Source organism: Mobula hypostoma, chromosome 4, assembly GCF_963921235.1.
Source record: "Mobula hypostoma chromosome 4, sMobHyp1.1, whole genome shotgun sequence".
NCBI lineage: Eukaryota > Metazoa > Chordata > Chondrichthyes > Myliobatiformes > Myliobatidae > Mobula > Mobula hypostoma.
The window spans coordinates 15,026,850-15,049,407 of NC_086100.1; the positions used below are offsets into that span (position 1 = coordinate 15,026,850).

The 22,558-nt window shown below is 43.1% G+C and overlaps 1 protein-coding gene across 11 annotated transcripts in view; it reads right to left on the reverse strand.

The window, feature by feature from the left end:
• The window catches only part of mbnl1 (muscleblind-like splicing regulator 1), a 331,477-nt gene that overhangs the window by 63,763 nt on the left and 245,156 nt on the right, over positions 1 to 22,558 (reverse strand). For all 11 annotated transcript variants that reach the window (XM_063045328.1, XM_063045320.1, XM_063045323.1 and 8 more), the window contains 2 exons: positions 21,523 to 21,693; positions 344 to 538 (listed from right to left, as the gene is read on the reverse strand). In XM_063045328.1, the coding sequence (XP_062901398.1) occupies positions 344 to 538; positions 21,523 to 21,591 (264 nt within the window). In that variant the 5' untranslated portion in view covers positions 21,592 to 21,693. The remainder of the gene's footprint in view (positions 1 to 343; positions 539 to 21,522; positions 21,694 to 22,558) is intronic.

Genomic DNA, 22,558 nt, shown 5'->3' on the forward strand with positions numbered 1-22,558 from the left:
CTTGGCTATAACATAATCAGTTGGTCCTGAGGAGTGGGCCCAAGAATTGAGCTACCCATGTTTGGTGACAAATAAGTTTAGTTGTAACCTCTTCTGTTAGGAATGCTACAATTGTTGTACTGGCTTTTGGTTGGTGGGACCCTAGCATTGCCTTCCTTGATCCAGCTTAGGGCAGTCCAAGCAGATTTCCAGCGCTAATGGATTGGCTGCAGCAATGTGAAATTGCAAAGCTCTGTGACAAGCACGCTATTACACTGGGGCAGAGTGGCCATACAGGGCTGTAAAGCGCCTCCATTTCCCTCAGCGGGGCAAGAGGGAATGAGCACGTGGGCTATGGGCTCACCTCCAGTCGATCGGTCCTCATCAGCTTCTGGGCAGCGGCCGCAGTGTGGACCGGAACGGCGTGGTTCCCCGTCACCAGCATCGGTGCACTGGGCAGAATCTCGGCTGGCACCAGGTTTGGAGAGACAGGTCCCAGGTATGGGTTGAAGGCTGTGGTGGGGTTAGTCGCTAGCCCTGTTGTGACGGAGAACACTGGCTGAAAGACAGAAAGGGTAGAGACAAGAGTTGAGTCAACAAGTCACTTCACATCCAAGTCCAGAACTTAATCCCCAAATGTACATGATGTGAGTTCATTGAATATTGCCCAGCTGTTGTACACATTCATCAGACAACACGAAGATTTGGGCATTATTCACGTCTGCAGCATTATTTAGGTCTGATCTAGAACACTAATCTAAACCAATTCCAGTTTCCACAACTAAAGCAAAGATGTTGAGGTCCAGGAGAGTGTGCAGGGAATATTGACACAAAGGAATGGAGGGCTTCTCTCACGTGGAGTGACTGGAGGATCCGGGCTTATTCCCATATCAACTGGAAAGATTGAGGGATTGTTGGACAGAGGTATTGGAAATTCTGAATGCTTTTGATAGCATCATTGAAGGGAAACGATTTCCTTGTGGCAGTTGCGTGTGCGTAATCAGGCCATTTTTAGAGTGCAGGGTAAAATATTCAATGGGAGAAACGAGGGAAGATTTTTTTTACAGCACAATTGCAGAACGTGCTATGAGGAGAGGAGACAAGCCTGGGTTGGCTTCCCTGGAGCAGTGGAGGCTGTGGGAGGACCGCTAGAGGTTGAAGAATAAAGACTTTCTTTGGGTTAAAGGAATGTGTCTGTGTATTGGGGGGGGGGGAGGTGGTAAGGGAGGAATGGGGCTTCTTTTGCTGTTGCTGCTGAGCTCTGTGTTGCTCTGCTGAGCATCGTGGACAGGCTCTGTTGGTGCCGGAATGTGTGAAGAGATTTGTGGGCTGCCCCCAGCACACACTTGGGTGGTGTTGGTTGTTGATGCAAATGACACACTTCACTGTGCGTCTTGATGTACATGTGATAAATAAACTTGAATCTTGTATCTGACACCAGCTAAACCACCCGTGGGTCAAAAACAGAAGCAGAGGAACCAGCTCCCAACAGGACAAGGTGACACTGATCCTGAGAGGCCTGACTGACTCCCTCGTCTCAGGAGGCCATAAGACCAGCACAACTGATTTCCCAGCACATCTCGTTTCCTCGCAATGACGCACTCCAATTCCCGGAAAATAGTGGGAGGCCAAAGGTAGAAATTGGTTACGTGATGCATGCAGAGGAATTGGGAGTACATGATGCAAGCAGAGATGGTCAAGTAAAGATGGCCGCAGTTTTGCATGCAACCCTGAATTACTGTCTAGGGGAGGTACGAGTGAGGTTCTCGGGTCAGATCAAGGAAAGTAGAGGGGAATGATGGCGTGGAAGACAGGATAAAGAGAGAATAGGTGAGGATAATGTGAATGGTTATGTAATGTGCACTTGTCTGGAGCATAAAACCTTAAGACATAGGAGGAGAATTAGGCCATTTGGCCCATTGGGTTTGCTCTGTCATTTCATCATGCCTGATTTATTATCTCTCTCAACCCCATTCTTCTGCCTTCTCCCCATAACCTATGTCACCCTTACTAGTAACGTACAAATCCACCTCTGCCTTAAATATACCCAATGACTTGGCTTTTGAAGATTCTTGGTTACGAAATGAGCACATTGACACTAGCTTAAAAAAATGCAATTACATAATTCCCAAGGAACAACCTACATGCCTTTCCCATTGCTATTACTATCTCACTCTGGAATATTAATGACATATCTAATCTATTTCATCTGCAACTAATCCCCTCTCAAAAACTTACCCTCTCTCTATATTTCACCTGTCATTGCAATGACAGATTATATAGAACATTACTTCAAGAAAATGATGCCATTGCTTTAAAATCCCTTAAACTCACACCAAAAAATGCTTATTAACAATTTGCTGTGTTATCTGCCTTTTGTGTTGCAGCAAAGGTGCAAAATTTACCCATGAATCAGAATCAGAATCAGGTTATCAGGTTTAATATCACCGACATATGCAATAAAATTTGTTTTTTTGTTTTTGCAACAGCCGTAATAGATATATAATATATATCATTATCATTATGTGTCATGTTGTATGAGGTGGGCGATCATGGTCTTTTCCATAACCATAAATGTTCTTGGCAAATTTTTCTACAGAAGTAGTTTGCCATTGCCTTCTTCTGGACAGTGTCTTTACAAGATGAGTGACCCCAGCCATTATTAATACTCTTCAGAGGTTGTCTGCCTAGTGTCAGTGATCGCATAACCAGGACTTGTGATATGCACCAACTGCTCATACAACCATCCACCACCTGTTCCCATGGCTTCATGTGACCCTGACTGGCGGGGGGAGGGGGCAAGGGGGTGGCGTGGCTACACCTTGCCCAAAGGTAACCTACAGGCTAGCGGAGTGAAGGAGCGCCTTACATCTCCTTTGGTAGGGATGTTTCTCCATCCGCCACATATAAAGATGGAAATTGAATTAGTCTGCCACCAAACAAACAGAGGATACGGATCAGATTTCAGCACAGATGCTTTGAGTATCAGTGAGGCAGTGTTTTTAATTACCGTTGCCTGGCTAATGGACAGCTCCACACATTATTTTTCTGATCAGCCTCAGAGTTGACATCTTTTCACTAGTGCCCCGCTTCCCTTCGTTTGTTCAGTCTTCAGATAACCGGTTTGCTTTACAGCCACACATATTAATGTGTTACAATTGGGGGAGGGCAAGCAAGAGGGGAACACAAGAAAATAGAAGTGGGGTAGGCCACTCAGTCCCTCAAGTCTGTCCTTACATTCAATGTGATCTACTCAGGCTGATCTACCTCTGCCTTCAATTCCTCTCCTGTGCCATAACCCTCAGCTCCTTGGTCCTTCAAGTATTTATCAGCTCCACTTTAGAGATAGCCAGTGATGCGACCTCTACCGCAATGGGGACAGAGAATTCAAGAGATTTATGACCCTCTACACATTTCTATGCACTTCAATTTGAAGAGACCAGGCCTTTATTTTGCAGTTATGCTTCCTTATTCGTGATTCTCCCACGAGTGAAAACATCTCAGCGCTTACATTGTCGGGTTTCCTCAGCATCTTGTGTGTTGGAATAATGTGACCCACATTCTTCTAAACTCCGAGGAGGTGAGGGGTTTCAAAATTTAACCCATTTCAGTAATACTCTGGACTCTGAGGGCACAGTTTCTACAAATGCCTTGTGTTTACAACCCAGATTGTGGGTCATTTTGCCATGTTATTGGTTTTGGTTTTGTATTGCCACATGTACCAAGATAGTCAGGTCAACACACAAAATGTTGGAGGCAGTATTTAGTCAGACGAAGAAAGAGGCGACGTTTTGGGCTGAGACCCTTCACCACGACCTGCCGAGTTCCTCCAGCAATTTGTGTGTGTTACTTGCCTTTAACCATTCAGTTCTTTGAATTAACCAGCACAAGTCTAATCTCTACTTCAACATTATGATAGCTTTGAACTAAAATGACTTCAAATGTTCTGTGTTTTTCTTTTAAAACTTTAACATAGAAAATAGGTGCAGGAGTAGGCCATTTGGCCCTTCGAGCCTGCACCGCCATTTATTATGATCATGGCTGATCATCCAACTCAGAACCCTGCACCAGCCTTCCCTCCATACCCCCTGATCCCCGTAGCCACAAGGGCCATATCTAACTCCCTCTTAAATATAGCCAATGAACTGGCCTCAACTGTTTCCTGTGGCAGAGAATTCCACAGATTCACCACTCTCTGTGTGAAGAAGTTTTTCCTAATCTCGGTCCTAAAAGGCTTCCCCTCTATCCTCAAACTGTGACCCCTCGTTCTGGACTTCCCCAACATCGGGAACAATCTTCCTGCATCGAGCCTGTCCAATCCTTTTAGGATCTTATACCTTTCAATCAGATCCCCCCTCAATCTTCTAAATTCCAACGAGTACAAGCCCAGTTCATCCAGTCTTTTTCATATGAAAGTCCTGCCATCCCAGGAATCAATCTGGTGAACCTTCTTTGTACTCCCTCTATGGCAAAGATGTCTTTCCTCAGATTAGGGGACCAAAACTGCACACAATACTCCAGGTGTGGTCTCACCAAGGCCTTGTACAACTGCAGTAGTACCTCCCTGCTCCTGTACTCGAATCCTCTCGCTATAAATGCCAGCATATCGTTCGCCTTTTTCACCGCCTGCTGTACCTGCATGCCCACTTTCAATGACTGGTGTTTAATGACACCCAGGTCTCGTTGCACCTCCCCTTTTCCTAATCGGCCACCATTCAGATAATAATCTGTTTTCCTATTTTTGCCACCAAAGTGGATAACTTCACATTTATCCACATTAAATTGCATCTGCCATGAATTTGCCCACTCACCCAACCTATCCAAGTCACTCTGCATCCTCTTAGCATCCTCCTCACAGCTAACACTGCCACTCAGTTTCGTGTCATCCGCAAACTTGGAGATGCTGCATTTAATTCCCTCATCCAAGTCATTAATATATATTGTAAACAACTGGGGTCCCAGCACTGAGCCTTGCAGTACCCCACTAGTCACCGCCTGCCATTCTGAAAAGGTCCCGTTTATTCCCACTCTTTGCTTCCTGTCTGCTAACCAATTCTCCACCCACACCAATACCTTACCCCCAATACCGTGTGCTTTAAGTTTGCACACTAATCTCCTGTGTGGGACCTTGTCAAAAGCCTTTTGAAAATCCAAATATACCACATCCACTGGTTCTCCCCTATCCTCTCTACTAGTTACATTCTCAAAAAATTCTATGAGATTCGTCAGACATGATTTTCCTTTCACAAATTCATGCTGACTTTGTCCGATCATTTCACCGCTTTCCAAATGTGCTGTTATCACATCCTTGATAACTGACTCCAGCAGTTTCCCCACCACCGACGTTAGGCTAACCGGTCTATAATTCCCCGGTTTCTCTCTCCCTCCTTTTTTAAAAAGTGGAGTTACATTAGCCACCCTCCAATCCTCAGGAACTAGTCCAGAATCTAATGAGTTTTGAAAAATTATCACTAATGCATCCACTATTTCTTGGGCTACTTCCTTAAGCACTCTAGGATGCAGACCATCTGGCCCTGGGGATTTAACTGCCTTCAATCCCTTCAATTTACCTAACACCAATTCCCTACTAACATGTATTTCGCTCAGTTCCTCCATCTCACTGGACCCTCTGTCCCCTACTATTTCTGGAAGATTATTTATGTCCTCCTTAGTGAAGACAGAACCAAAATAATTATTCAATTGGTCTGCCATGTCCTTGCTCCCCATAATCAATTCACCTGTTTCTGTCTGCAGGGGACCTACATTTGTCTTTACCAGTCTTTTCCTTTTTACATATCTATAAAAGCTTTTACAGTACATTTTTATGTTCCCTGCCAGTTTTCTCTCATAATCTTTTTTCCCCTTCCTAATTAAGCCCTTTGTCCTCCTCTGCTGAACTCTGAATTTCTCCCAGTCCTCAGGTGAGCCACTTTCTCTGGCTAATTTGTATGCTTTGTAGAATTAATGTTTATATTTTCCATGTGAATGCTGATTATCTGACTCTTTGTGCCTGTGAAGCTGCTTCAAGTTTTTTCTTGTATTTGTTCATATGATAATAAACTTGACTTTGACCTTGGCAGTGATAATGCAGTGTCTGGGTGACGGGGTGGATCTACGTCCTGCCAAAGGAGGTATAAGATGCTCTTTCCCTCCGCTAGCCTGCAGGTCACCCTCGGGCAAGTTGTAGCACCTGCTTAGCCCCCCCTCCCCACCCCGGATCAGGGGTATGTGAAGCCATGGGAGCAGGTGGAGGATGGCGTATCAGCTGGCACATATCACAAGTCCTGGTACGCACCCACTAATGCCAGGTAGACAATCTATAGAGAGTATTGACATTGGCTGGGGTCACCCGTCTTGTAAAGACACTGCACAGAAGAAGACAATGGCAAACCACTTCTGTAGAAACATTTGTCAAGAACAATCATGGAAAGATTATGATTTCCACGTCATACATAACTAATGAATGAAGTGAAACTATTCCCTTAGTAGCACAGTGAACATAGAGCAGTACAGCACAGGAGCAGGCTATTCAGCCCCGATGTTTGTGCTGATCATGATGCCAAACGAAACTAACCCCATCTGCCTGCACATGATCCATATCTCTCCATTCCCTGTTCACATGTCTGCCTGAATGTCTTTTAAAAGCCTCTTTCACAGCTCCTTCCACCAGCACCCTTGGCAGCCCATTCCAGACAACTGCCACTCCCACAGTGGGAAGATCAAACTAAGTTTTGTACTCAAGTTGGTGGAGTGAAGCTTTGACCATCGATCCTCTGATTCAGAGGCATTAGTTAGACCTATATTCTATATAAGACCAATGTACTGGTCAAATGTGTGAAGTTTTGACATCAAGTCACTCTGTGCAGTTCACTGCGTTGCTACCTCAGAGCGTCGTCAAAGATTTGGATTCATTCCTGATTTCGGGTGCTATTTGCGTGGAGTTTGCATGTTCTTCCTCTGGCCCAGTGGGTTTCCTTCTATTGCTCCAGTTTCCTCCCACATCCCAAAGATGTACAAGATAATTGGCTGTTGCAAATTGCCCCTTCATGAGTGGTTGAATCTTGGGTGAGCTTATGGGAGTGTGGGCAGCATCGAACAGGCTTAGTGCAGGATTAGTGTAAATGGGTGGTCAAATGCGCGCTGAAGGGCCTGTTTCTGTGCTGCATGACTCTATCAATGCAATATATAAATATTCATAAGCTTGGTAAAATAGTATGTATTAACATGTACCACAGCTGAGAAGAGAGGTTAGGAGTGGGGAAGATCCAGAACTCAGATTTAAAGCATGTACAAACAGAGAGAGACCTCACTATGAAACACTGGACCGGTGTGAAAATAGAATACTGCAGACACTGGAAACCTAAAATAAATTCAAAGTGGGCTAGAAATGCTCATCAGGTCAGGCAGCATCAATAGATAGAGAGAGGGAGAGGGAAAAAAAAACAAACAAAACAGTTTCAGGTTGGTAGTTCTTCGTCAGACCTTGGAGAAGTTGGATCTAAAATAACCAGGAACGGGAGGCAGAGCCAGCGAGCAGAGGGGCAGAGTGAATGAAAAGTGAATTCCTCAGGAAGCAGCAGGCTCAGGAGGATGTACATGGTGGTGGTACAGGTTAAGTTAGGGTGGTCTCAGTTCAGAGGCACAGCCTTAGAAGAAAAGAACATCTCGGTCTCTGAGGAAGTTCTTTAACCAGAAGGTGGTGATTGTTTGGAAAACATCACCATAGGTGACTACGGAGTCGAAGTCTTTAGGTATATTTAAAGTGGAGATTGACAGGTTCTTGATTAGACACAGGTCAAAGGTGATGGGGAGAAGGCTGGAGAATGTGGTTGAGAAGGATAACAAATCAGCTATGATCGAATGGTATGGCATACTCAATGGGCCAAACAATCTAAATCTGCTTCAATACTTTATGGTCTTATATTATCAGTAAAAATGAACTAAATTATAGGAGGCAATGACTACATTTGTTTTTCTTTTGTTCTGTTATGTTTCTTTTCAAAGTCCTTCACGCATTAACACCAAGTGCACAGTCACACTGAGCCTGGGTACCTTGGAGCTCGAAGGAAATGCCCCCGTAAACACTCTGTGTATCAGATTCTCTCTGCCGCCATGCAGCCCGAACTGCAGACTGCCTGGGAACAGATGTAACTCTTTTGACCCATGAGGCAGCAGATTAACTTGCTCGGAGAGCATAACTACTGCGAGCACTTAGTGAGTGTCTGGCTTCAGAGAAGATTCAAAGCTCCCTGACGCCATTGCCTCTGCAGTGGAATACATTAGAAGTAAAAGGAAGCACAATCTTCTGAGAGGGCCGTGTATATTTCAGGCAGAAAACCTGACACAAGTCTCTTGTTTATCTCTGGACTCACACCAAGGTCTGCTATTTCAGAGCCTTGGTCCTTCCTATCTCTATAAATTCCTTCATTCCTACAACCCATGAGACCTCTGCTTAACCTCCTCCTTTCAATACCCTTCTCTAACCTGCATCTCTTTCTAGGGTTATTCAATCAAGTTGTCTTGTATAAATGACCCCAAAGGAATTATCTGATAGTGGGTCTCATGGATATGATGGACAGAATGGCCTTCTGGTAAGCCCTATATGTGATTTTGTGACCAGTGACTATACTCGAAGGGTATTAAAATTAAGGAACTCTGTAATGCTTAATTTTGGCACCTTTCTCATCCCCAATTCCGATCTCCCTTGCTTTGGCATCCATGCCTTTGGCTGGTGAGATCCCAAACACAGGAATTCCTTCATTAAATCGTTCATTCGTTACGTACCATGTCATATGACGTGGACAATCATGGTCTCGTGACCACGATTGTTCTTGGCAAATTTTTCTACAGAAGTGGCTTGCCATTGCCGCCTTCTGGGCAGTGTCTTTACAAGATGAGTAACCCCAGCCATTATCAATACTCTTCAGAGATTGTCTGCCTGGCATCAGAGGTCACATAACCAGGACATGTGATATAGATAGATAGATACATTATTGATCCCAAAGGAAATTACAAGTGCACAGATATAAATATTAGAAGAGAAGTAGAAAGAATATTGATATGCATCAGCTGCTCATAGAACAATTCACCATCTGCTCCCATGGCTTCATGTAACCCTGATCTGGGAGCTAAACAGGTACTACACCTTGCTCAAGGATAATCTGCATGCTAGCAGAGAGAAAGAGAGCCTTACACCTCCCTTGGTAGAGACACAGTATATCTCCACCCTGCCACCCATTTTTTAAAATCAGGCTTGTTATTTTTGGCTATAACACTTCATTCCTAGCTTTGCTACAAATTGCCTCAAATCTCTTTATTGGGCTCTGCATCAAATTATGTTCGGCTAAGTTTGGAGTGTTATGTGCAATTCTGGTCATTTGCCTACAGGAAAGATATCAATAAACTTTAAAGAGTACAGAGAAAATTTATGAGAATGTTGCCTAGACTTGAGGACCTGCATTATAGGGAAAGGTTGAACAGGCCAGGAATTAACTCCCTGAAGCACAGGAGATTGAGGGGAGATCGGCTAGAGGTATGCAAAATTATGAATGGAATAGATAGTGTAAATACAAGCAGGCTTTTTCCACTGAGGTTGAGTGAGCCTAGAATTAGAGGTCATAGGTTAAGGGTGAAAGGTGAAATACTTAAGGAGAACCTGAGGGGGAACGACTTCACTCAGAGGCTGGTGAATTGGTGGAATGAGCTGCCAGTGGAAATGGTGAATGCGGGTTAGATTACAACACTTAAGAGAAGTTTGGATAAGTACATTTATGCAGGGCTATGGCTCATTTGTGGGTCAATGGGGACTAGGCAGATTAACACTTCAGTACCATTTAGATGGGTTGAAGGGCCTGTTTGCTGTAGTGCTTCATGACTATGATTTTATCAATGTTGTCATTTGATCATAAAGTCATAAGACACAGGAGCAGAATTAGTCCATTCAGCCCATCTAGCCTGCTCCGCCACTCCATCATAGCTGATTTATTATCCCTTTCAGCCCCTTGCTCCCCGTAACTTTGACATGATTACTAATCAAGCACTTATCAACCCCTGTTCTAAATATACCAAGTGATTTGACCACTACAGTGATCTGTATCAACAAATTCCACAAATTCACCACCCTCTGGCTAATGAAATTCCTCAACTCTGTTCTAAAGGGACGTCCCTCTGTTCTGTAGCTGTTCCCTTTGGAACAAATTGCACAGACAGTAAGTGCAGATTATGCAGGAAATTCCAAACAGAACAAATTGCATGTCTGTTTTCCTCATTACTACTCTCAGAATAATTGGTTGCTAGGCAACGTTGAAAAACATATCACTGGTGCCGTTTCGAAGAAGAGTAGGCATGATTTTATCAATCTTTGTGCTTTAGCAACATGCCCGCAATCCAGTCACTGTCGCCCATTTACCACTGCAGAGTGATCTAGAATTAATCTTCTGGCTGATACACTTTTGGGATTCAAAGAAAGAATCAAGCCTTTCAGAATTCTTGGAGAGATTTACAGAGAGGATATTTAGAACCCAAGGTTCACAGTCTCTGTGAACTAGAATGTAAAAGATAGGTTGTAATGCTAAGGCTTTATAAGACATGTGTCTGACCTCACTTGGAATATTCTGAGCAGTTTTGGGCTCCAAATCTAAGAAAGGATGTGCTGGCATTGAGAGGGTCCAGAGAGGGTTTATGAGAGTGTTCCTGGGGATTAAAAGGGTTAATGCATGAGGAATGTTTGTTAGCTCTGGGCCTGTACTCATTGGAGTTTAGGAGAATAAGGAGGATCTCAATAAAACCTATCAAATACTGAAAGGCATAGATAAACTGAATGTGGAGAGGATGTTTCCTCTGGTGCAGGAGTCTAGGACGAGAGGACACAACCTCAGAGTAGAAGGACATTTTTTCAGGACAGAAGTGAGGAGGAATTTCTTTAGCCAGAGGGTGGTGAATCTGCAGAAGTCATCGCTACAGAGCATTGTTGAGGCCATGTTAATAGGTACATTTAAAGTGGAGGTTGTTAGGTTCTTGATTAGTAATCATGTCAAAGGTTAGGGGGAAAGGCAGGAGAATGGGGTTGGAAGGGAAAATAAATTAGCTATGATCTAATGGTGGAGCGTACTCAGTGGTCTGAATGGACTAATTCTGCTCCTATATCTTATGATCTTATACTCTTTGAATAATTGACAGGCCCTTTGAGGCAGCACTAAGGAATTACTTTGCAGAGTATGGGGAAGTTTTGGAATGCTTTACTCAAGTGGCCCATGAAGCCTCAGTTGCTAACTACATTCAGATCAGAGAGTAGTAGACTTTTAGATGTGAAGGGGTTAGTTTTTGGGATGTGTTGCTGTGTTAAAAATTATCCATAACTTACTTAACAGTTATTATGCTTATTTTGTTGTTTATTTTCGACATGATTAAGTCATGCATAATCTTTAAGTTTATGTTGGCTTATGTTTGTCTGCAAAGTAAGCCAAAAATCATTTTTTCATGGCACTTATGGCCTGTGTAGATAAGCCAATGACAGCAATGATCCCGAACTTGAATAGTGAGCAAGAGGCTGACCATCTCGCTTGCAGCTCTCTTTCCTATATTCTTCTTCTCCATTGTGCACCTCCTTCAAGGCCTGTACAATCAAGTTCTCTTGTATAAATTGCCCAATTATATTATGTGATAGTAGTCTACTCAGCTGTGACGTGGATATGATGGGCTGAACAGTGTCTTACATGCCCCTCTGTGACTTTGTGATCTCTGACTGCACTTGATGTCGTAGAATCAGAATCAGGTTTATTATCACTGATGTATGTCGCCGAGTTTGGTATTTTGTGACAGCAGTACATTGCAATCGATAAGAATCACTCAAGTTACAATAAATAAGTAAATTCATGTTGAAGTACATAAATAGATAGACATATGGTCAGATAGTGTATAGATAGATAGTATAGATAGACAGATGGTGTAGATAGATAGAGTAGATAGATAGATAGTGCAAAAGAGGAATAGCTAAGTAGTGCTGATGGACTGTTCAGAAATCTGATGGTAGAAGTGAAGAAACTGTTCCTAAAATGTTGAGTGTGGGTCTTCAGGCTCCTGTAGCTCCTCAGTGACAGTAGTAATGAGAAGAGTTCTATGTGATGAGGGTCCTTAATGATGGGTGATGCCTTCTTAATTCACTTTTGGATGTGTGGGAGTGTGGAAGCCAAAAAGTAAATCAATCATTTCTTAGTCATTGTTTCCAGACAGTTAAGTATGGGCCTAGGATTCTGTTCCAAGGTTTTGGGGACAATTGCTGGAAATGAGTCACAAGCCAGATTTGCAAGTGAACCCAGATGGGGAAATCATTCAGAACAAGCAGGAGTCCTCTCCCTCTGGATGATTTTCCAACTCACTGAGGCTGCAGACTCACCATAGTTCCCCAGGGGATATTCTGAGGTGCTGAAAATACACAGTGGGCCAGGAAGCACCTGTAGAATGTTGAGCCGATCTTCAGTCAGTTCTGAAAAATTAATTCTTTCTCTTCCCCTGCAGATGTGTCATCAGTTGGGTATTTCACTTACACTCAGTGGTCACTTTCTTAGGTTCCTCCTGTGATCTTCTGCTGCTATAGCCCATCCACTTCAAGCTTTGACATGTTGTGCACTCAGAGATCCACCACCACTTACTACTGTTGTAACGTGTGGTTATTTGAGTTACTGTCACTTTCCTGTCAGCTTTAAACAGTCTGGCCATTTTCCTCCAATCTCTCTCATTAACAAGGCATTTTTCCCACAGAAATGCTGCTCACTGGATATATTTTCTTTATCGCACCATTCTCTGTAAACTCTAGAGACAGTTGAGGGTGAAAATCCCAGGAAATCTGTAGATTCTGACATACTCAGAGCACCCCATCTGGCACCAACAATCACTCCACAGTAAAAGTCACTTAGGTCACATTTCATCCCCATTCTGATGTTTGGTCTGAACAATAACTGAACCTCTTGACCATGCCTGCATGCTTTCTTTGCATTAAGTTACTGCCACATGATTGGCTGATTAGATAATTGCATTAATGAACAGGAGTACAGGTGTACTTAATAAAGTGGCCACTGAGTGTATTATTTGACCAGATTAATACTGGGTTTTTAATCCAGAAATCAGAATTAAATATCTAAAGACAAGAGCTTAATCTCCTACTGTTGATACTCAGCATTGAGAATGAGTTGAGTAGTTTAATAAATCTAGAATAGAAAGTTGGTGATGAAGAAACTACCTAATTCTGGTCAAAATCCAATAATTTATGTGGAGGAGGTGGACTTTATTCCTTGAAGTGTAGGAGACTAGGAGGTGATCTTACAGAGATGTATAAAATCATGAGGGGTATAAATAGTGTGAATACACGTAACAGTGGGGAATCAAGAGCTAGAGAGCAGAGGTTAAAGGTGAAAGTGTAAAGATTTAATTAATAACTTGAGGAAAAAAATTGACACAAATCGTGGTATGTGTTGTGGTAGTTAATGGATTATTCCAATACCACTTGGTTGGCCACTCCTACATGGGAGGAGTTCACATATTGTACAAGCAGCGTTATCAATAAGGTTCAGTTGAATAGCCTGCATTCTCCCTTAATATTGAACACAACAGTGTGTATATGGAACGAACTGCTGGAGGAAATGGTTGAGGCAGATACAATAACAACTTCTAAATGACAATTGGACAGGTACCCTGATAGGAAAGGTTTAGACGGTTATGGGCTGCACTGGGGGCTGGGATGATGGGACATCTTGGTCAGTATATACCTCATACTTTATGTCAGCGTGTCAATCTCCAGGCCATACCACTCAGGGGCTTGTGCTAAAATTATACTGTAACTCTTCTTGCTGGATCGTAACTATATGAGTTGTGTGTGACTAATATGTATTAGTACATTGCTCCCAGAGAAATTATGTTTTGTTTAGCTGTGTATGGATGAATTACAATAAACTTAAACTAGAACTTGAATTGAAGGGTATGTGTCAGTGCTGTATGACTCTATGAACCCAATGAACTGATAACTGTATTCAACATTTTTAATATGAGTTAATATGAGTTAAATGAAATTCCGTCCTCCAACCACCATAAGAGCATAAGAAACGGAAGTAGAAGTTGGTCATTTGGCCCATCGATCCTGCTTCTCCATTCAATAAGACCACAGCTAATCTGGCCATAAATTGAGTTTCATCTACCTGCCTTTTCCCCGTAACGCTTAATTCCCCTGCAATGTAAAAATAGATCTAACTGAGCCTTAAATATATTTAATGAAATAGCTTCATCTGCTTCATGGGCAGAGAATTCCCCAGATTCTCTATTCTCTGAGAAAAGCAGTTTCTCCTCATCTCTGTCCTAAATCTATTCCCCCTCATTAAAACCTATCGAGTATTGAAAGGTCTTGATTAGTTAGGGCATGAAAGGATATGAATAGAAGACAGGACATTGGGGCTGAGAGGGAAAATAGGTCAGCCTTGATGAAATGGAGTAACAGACTCATTAGAACAAATGGCCTGATTCTGCTCCTATCTCTTACGTTCTTATGCTCTAGATAGATAAGGTGGAGAGGGTGTTCCCTGTAGTGGAGGAATCTAGGACTAGAAGGCAGAGCCTCAGAGTAGAAGGACGTCCATCTAAAACAGGGATGAGGAGGAATTTCTTAATCCAGAGGGTGGTGAACCTGTGGAATTCATTGCTACTGACAGCTGTGGAAGGTCAGGTCATTGAATATATTTCAAGTGGAGGTTGTCAGGTTCTTGTGTCAAAGGTTAGCGGGGAAGGCTGGAGAATGGGTTGAGAGGGATAATAAACCAACCATGATAGAATGGCAGAGCAGACATGATGGGCTGAATAGCCTAATGCTGTTCCTATATCTTATGGTATTATGGTCTTATGGATTGCATGGGTTCCCCCTGGGGCTACGGTTTCCTCCCACGTTCGAAAGAAATTCAGGTAGTAAGTTGTTGACATGTTTTGCTGGTGCCAGAAACAAGCCTCACTTGAGGGCTGCCCCCAGCTTATGCTTAGGCTGTGTTGGTCATTGACACAAATGATGCATTTCACTGTAGGGTTCAAAGTTTTGATGTAAATATGACAAATAAAGCTAATCTAATCCTTAATTTAAAACATTTCTCTTGGTCGCCCTCATTATCTTATGTTCAAAGGAATAAAGGGCTAGGCTCTGATGTGATATCTGTGTTTGAAAATTCTTCGGGTTTTACAAGTGAGGCTGGCTGCCTGGCTGGATCCAATTCTTTAGTTCCTTTTACAGTCAGCTTCTCAAAGTACTTTCCTGTTGAAATCCATTCAGTTCTGCCGATTCCATCCCACAATAGTGTGTGGTTCTGGCTGATGCCCAAAACGTTCAGGTTCACCTCTGGTCTCTGCAGGGATCCGACTGCAAAGGAGTCTCCTTCCTCTACATCCCGGCTCCTTTCGCAACATGTGGTTACCTTCACCTTCTATCTCAAGGGAAACACACCGAGGAGAGCATCCCGTCTAGATGTATCACAGCCCAGTAGGGCAACTGCTCAGCCCAGTGGATATGGGTCAAACACAGACAAATGAGACTAATTCCACAACCTATAGACTCACTAACAAGCACTCTACAGTGCATCTTCTCAGTATTATTTATTACTTTTTATTTGCACTATTTCTCTTCTTTTGCACATTGGTTATTCGTCAGCCTTTGTTTATGTACTTTTTTCATAAATTTTTGTGTATTTCTTTATTTTCCGTAAACACCTACAAGGTTATATTTGGAAGATATAAGTACTTTGATAATAAATTGACCTTGACTTTAACCTTAGATGGGATCTGGGTCAGCAATGACCAGTTGGGCCGAAGGACCCACCTCACGTTGTACGATCGTAAAGCTTCCCTTCAAGTGTCAAACCTTGATCCCTTTTGTTAAAGGTTAAAGATTAGCTTTGTTTGTCAGATTGTACATCGAAACAGTGAAATACATTGAAATGCGCCGTTTATGTTAACGGTCAACACGGTCCAAGGGTGTGTTCGGACAGCCTGCAAGTGTTATCATACTTCTAACACCAATATAGGATGCCCACAATTTAATAACTTTAAGTCTTTGGACTCTGGGAAGAAACTGGAGCATCCAGAGGAAATCCAATCAGTCGCGGAACAATATATAAACTCTTCACAGCCGGCAGTGGGAATTGAACCCTGGCCGATTCTAAACGTTACGTTAGCTGCTATGCCACCACACTGCCCTTTATCCCCCTTTTCCCCCTTACTTATCCTCTTTACTGGCACCTTGTCAAATTTTGATTGCTAATGCTCCCGTAATGTCTTGGGAGAATTAATACCTGAAATAACATCGGCTGGAGGAACAGGAGAAGGCCAATCAAATCCTCAAACTGGTCTGCTATTCAAAGCAATGGTGGTTGCTCCAGTCTTGGCCTCAACATCGCTTTCTCACTCTCTCTTCACACACCGAGCAACGACCCTTGAATTGAGATGTTTGACGAAGGCACTGGCTGTATGAAATGTACACTCAGTGGCCGCTTTATTGGGTACTCCTGCACACCTGCTCATTAATGCAAATATCTAATCAGCCAATCATGTGGCAGCAACTCAATGCATAAGAACATGCAGACATGGTCAAGAGGTTCAACGTTTGTTCTGACCAAACATCAGAATGGGGAAAATTGTGGTAAAATGGAGGCACTGTTGGAAGCAGCAGCCTCTCAGGTGCCAACCAAAGGTATTTTTGTCTTTTTTAAACATTTTTTATGATCACAAGGCAATGCTAGACTTTAAGAACTTTGGGTACTGCACGCCTACCCCATCCGCGATCTGGACTGTGTGGACCATGTTGCTGCCTGCGATCAGAGTTGGTGCATGATGGTGCGTGCATTGTAACAGCAACTAATTATCCTGACTGTTTGTCCTGTGATTGCAAGACCTGTTGGACATTGATAATGTAAGATGCTACGTGTCCACTTTCCTTGTTTGTTGGTGCGAAGACGGTGGAGGACCTGCATGGCCTTGGTTGTAGTGAGGATTAGGCCTCAAAACGTGGGCTTGCCTGATGCAGCAGTCCAGGAAAGGAGACATTGGAGGCGGTAGAGCCAAGTGTCCATGCTGAGTTAGGCGCTACTTTGCTTGGTGGAATGACAAGCTGGATTGCATGTGTACATTTGTTTGCGTATGGCCGAGAACTGCATCATCAATTTGTGGGACATGTCACTCAGGGACTTGGGCTATCTGAATATAACTCTCTTTCTTGATGTTTGAGTGGAACTGATTTCTGACAATTTCCAGCTTTCCCTTCTTTCCCAGTGTTGGGGAGAAAGTTAGTCGATGCCAGTCAGTCTCCAGAACATCAGTTAAAACATCACTGATGTGTTGGCACTGAGTAACAGCAGGGAGATCATCAAATGGTGCCCCAACTATCAGTGTCGTCTCTCCCTGGCATTCATTTCTAATGAATACTCTTGACCTCGCAATCTACCTTTTTATGGCTTTGCATCTTATTGTCTGCCTGCACTACCCTTTCTTTATGAATGGCTTTATTAGTTACATTTACCTCAAAACATTGGGAAATGTGTCGTTTTGTGTAAATGACCAACACAGTCTGAGGATGTGCTGGCGGAAGATTGCAATTGTCAACATTCTTCCGGGCCAAAATAGCATGCCCACAACTTATTAATCCTAACCTGTATGCCATTGGAATATGGGAGGAAACCAGGCACCTGGAGGAAATCTACATGGTCACGGGAAGGATGTACAAATTCCTTACAGGCATGGTGGGAATTGAGGTAGGTTTTTCACTCCACCATGGTATATGTGACAAAAATGAACCAATTGACAAATTTGACCAATTTTAATGAAATCAGAAAATTGAAGAAGGGTTATGAACAGGTGAATCAGCCCTTCAGCTTTCAGCAAAATCAGAATTTATTATCACATGCACATTGTTTACTTCATGTGAGTAAGGAATTTCATACCAATTTGGTGTGACAATAAACTAATCTGAATCGCAGTCCAAATCAGCTGTTGTTTTACATTAAGGTTCTGTGTAATGATTTGATCTAAATGAACGAAATGCAAGGTAACTCAGCTGAAATGCTGGAGGAACTCAGCAGGTCAGGTAGCATCTATGGAGGGGGGAATAAAGAGCTGATTGGAAAGGAAAGGGGGAGAAGCCAGAATAAGAAGGTGGAGAAGGGGAAGGAGTACAGGCTAGAAGGTGATGGTTGAAGCCAGGTGAGGGGGAAGGTAGGTGGGTGGGTATGGGGGGCAGGGAATGAAATGAGAATCTGGGAGGTGATAGGTGGAAAAGGGGAAGGCCTAAAGAGAATCTGATAGGAGAGAAGTGAAAGGGAAGGATAAGGGCCATTAGAGGGACTATAAGAGCATAAGATCATAAGACATACAGTAGAAATAGAATCGGGCCATTCGGCCCATCAAGTCAGCTCCACCATTCTATCATGGCAGGTTTATTATCTCTCTCAACCCCTCTCTCCTGCTTTTCCCCGTACCCTTTGACACCCTGACTAATCAAGAACCTAACAACCTCTGCTTTAAACATACTCAGTAAATTGGCATCCACAGCTGTCTGTGGCACTGAAGTCCACTGACTCACCACCCTCTGGCTAAAGAAAATATCCCTCATCTCTGTTCTAAATGGTTGTCCCTCTATTCTGAAGCTATGCCCTCTGGTCCTAGACTCCCCCACTATAGGAAACATTTTCTCCACATCCACTCCATCAAACTCTCCTCATATACTAACCCCTTTATTCCCAGAATCATTCTTGTGAACCTTCTCTAGACCCTCTCCAGTGCCAGTACATCTGTTCTTAGATAAAAGAGCCCAAACTGCTCACAATACTCCAAGTGCAGTCTGACCAATGCTTTGTAAAACTTCAACAATACATCCTTGTTCTTCTATTCTAGCCATCTCAAAATGAATGTTAACACTACATTTGCCTTCCTAACCACCGATTTAACCTGCAAGTTAACCTTTAGGGAATCATGAACAAGAACTCCCAAGTCATTTTGCACCTTTAAGTTTGAATTTTCTTCCCCATTTAGAAAATAGTCTATGACTTTATTTGTTTTACCAACGTGCATGCTCATACACTTCCCTACACATTATTCCATCTGCCACTTCTTTGCCCATTCTGCCAATCTGTGTCAGTCCTTCTGCAGACTTTCTGCTTCCTCTACACTACCTGCTCCTCCACCTACCTTTGCAGCATCTGCAAACTTGGCTACAAAGCCATCAAATCTGTCATCTAAATTATTGATATTTAACGTGAAAAGAACCGGTCCCAACATTGACTCCATTGGAACACCATTAGTCACCAGCAGCCAATGAGAAAAGGTTCTCTTTATTCCCACTCTTTGCCTCCTGCAAATCAGCCAATCTTCTATCCACGCTTTCCTGTAATACCTTGGACTCCTATCTTCTTTGGCAGTCTCATGTGCAACATCTTGTCAAAGGCCTTCTGAAAATCTATGTAAACAACATCCACTGACTCTCCTTTGTCTATCCTGCCTATTATTTCCTCAAAGAATTCCTAAAGATTTGTAAGGTTTCCCCTAAAGGAAATCATATTGACTTTGGTCTATTTTATCATGTGCCTTCAGGTAACCGAAAACCTCATCCTTAATAATGGACCCCAAAATCTTCCCAACCATGGAAGTCAGGTTAACTAGCCTGTGATTTCCTTTGTTCTGTTTCCCTCTCTTAAAGACTGGACAATTTTCCTGTATTCCAGAACCATTCCAGAATCTAGTGATCTTTAAAACTTAACATGTGCATGGATAGGAGAGGTGTAGCAGGATATGGGTCAAAAGTAAAGAAACGCGGCCGGCTCAGGTGGACACCTTGGTTGCAATGGACTGGTTGGGCTGAAGGCCTGTTTCCATGCGTGAAAATCAATGCCTCTAAATTGAGGGTAGTGAAGGTGATGGTTGGGGCAATATGGTTAGTAAGGATAAAATGGAGAGAGGTGCACAATGAGGATATCACAACTTTTATAGTTGATTAAGAAAATAATCTAGTGATCGCTTAACTCAATAGTTCACAAGGTTAGTTGGTTCAATTAGCCTGCTGCTTTAATGGATCAATGGTTTGCTAGATGGTTAGCCCAATTATCTATTGGTTAGTGGGGTGAAGAGCCTACTGGTTGATTGGGTCAATAACACTACGTGATCACCTCCTGCTGTAACTGGGCAGTCAGAGTTCCCATCTCTTTTCCAAGGTCACCCTGGTGGGAGAGTGGTCCAACTGGCTCCTTGCTGGACTCTGGTGAGTTCCACCGGACTCCTGCCGATCAGAGGCATAGGTGGAGATAACAAAGCTGATCAGCCTTGGGAGCACTGACCGGAGAGAACAAGCAGAAGCAATGGAGAAGCAGGGAGGGCAGCGAGGGCACGGAAAAGAAAATGACGAACAAAACTGTCCTCAGATTCTAACACTACTATAAAGTTAATGGCAGAATTTTTAGCAGTGTGCAGGAACAAGGGATGTTAGGGTCCAAATCCATAAATCCCCCAATACCCCTCTGTAGGTACAGGGGAGATGTCAGGGGTAAGTTTTTTACACAGAGAGTGGTGAGTGCGTGGAATGGGCTGCCGGCAACGGTGGTGAAGGCAGATACGGTAGGGCCTTTTAAGAGACTCCTGGACAGGTACATGGTGCTCAGAAAAATAGAGGACTAAGGATAACCCCAGGTAATTTCCAAGGTAAGGACATGTTTCGTACAGCTTTGTGGGCCGAAAGGCCTGCATTGTGCTGAGGTTTTCTATGTTTCTATGTTACCGTGCAAGTTGAGAGAATAGTTAATGGTGTGTTGGCCTTCATTGGCTGGGGAATTGAGTTCAAAACCCACGAAGTAATGTTGTAGCCTTATAAAACTGGTTAGACCATACTTGGAGTATTGTGTTAATTTCATTATAGGAAGGATGTGGAAGCTTTAGTGAGGGTGCAGAGGAAATTTACCAGGATGATGCCTGGATTAGAGAACATGCCTTGTGCGGAAAGGTTAAATGAGCTTGGGCTTTTCTCTTTTGCGCAAAGGAGAACAAGAGGTGACTTGATAATGGTATAGGAGATTATAAGATGCATAAATAGAGTGGATAGCCAGCACATATTTACTAGAGTGGCAATGACTAAAGCCTGAGAACATCCTTTTCATGTGAATGGAGGAACATTTAGGGGAGATATCAGAGCTACGTTATTTACAGAGAGAGAGGTGGGTGGCTGGAATGCACTGCCAGGGGTAGTGGTAGAGGCTGATACATTAGGGACATTTCAGAAACTACAGGGACATGGCTGTAAGAAAAATGGAGGGGTATGGGCTGTGTAGGAGGAAAGGGTTAGATTGCTCATGGAATAGGTTAAAAGGCTGGTACAACATCTGGGCCGAAGGGCCCATACTGTGCTGTACTGTTCTAAATTCTGTTGACTAACACTGGAAAGCAAGCAGCATATAGTGTTTTAGTGAATAACTTAGCAATCTGCAGCACTATAGTTCTACTGCAAGGTCTAAAGGCAGAGGAGTGCAATTCGAACAAGCTTACCATGGGCTGCAGTGGTGCTCCAGGTATCATGGCATTGGCTAGTTGCATCTGCTGGGCCAGCATTGCCATGTTCTTCTGCTGGATCAGGTTATTCCGTCCATTGATCTCCAGTTGTGTTTTTAAGTGGGGTGGAGGGTGAAGGTACTTGCAGTTCTCTCTGGAGCAGCGACCCTAGGACAGAGACATGTGGAATTATTGTAACAGCTGTTTGACATGCAGATACACTATGTAACTGTATAATGGGGCAGATTAGTACTTATTTTATCTTTAGTTTGCTGGCTGGTATTTTGAAAAGAAAATAAACCTGTTTACAACTCTGTCCCTTGTGCTATGCAGGGTTAAAACACACCGCCCTTTTCTCATTGCTACCATCAAAGAGGAGGCACATGGGCCTGAGCATAAAGATTCAAAGTTTTAGGAACAGCTTCTTCTCCTCTGCCATCAAATTTCTGAATGGACAATGAACCCACGTGTACTACCTCAGAATAGTTTTTCTTTTATTTGCTCTTTTATTTGCAATACTTATTAAATCTAATTCTCTATATTTTTTTCTTATTTTATAGATTTATTATTATGTATTACAAAGTACTGCTGCCACAAAATGACAGATTTCATGACATATGTCAGTGATATTAAACATGATTCTGATTCTTATTCACTGACCTTCCTTGGGGGCATCTCAGTTCGTAACAGAGTCTAATGTTTGAGGTGGAGTTTGTGAGGATCTGGTATGGATTCTCCCAGTTCATCCCTTACTTTGGCCTGGAGATCACCTTACCTATACCTCACCCTGCCTCATTATGACTGCAGTCTCAGTGGATTGCTGGCCTTTGTCTTTAAGTAATCACAATCAAAGACACCATCCATCCCGGACATTTTCTCTTCCCCCCGCTCCCATTTGGCAGAAGATACAAAATGCTGAAAGCACGAGCCACCAGACTTGAGGACAGCTTATAAGCCACTGCTATAAAACTATTAAATTGTTTCCTGATATGATCAGCTTGACCCCTAAATCTACCTCAATATAATCTCGCTG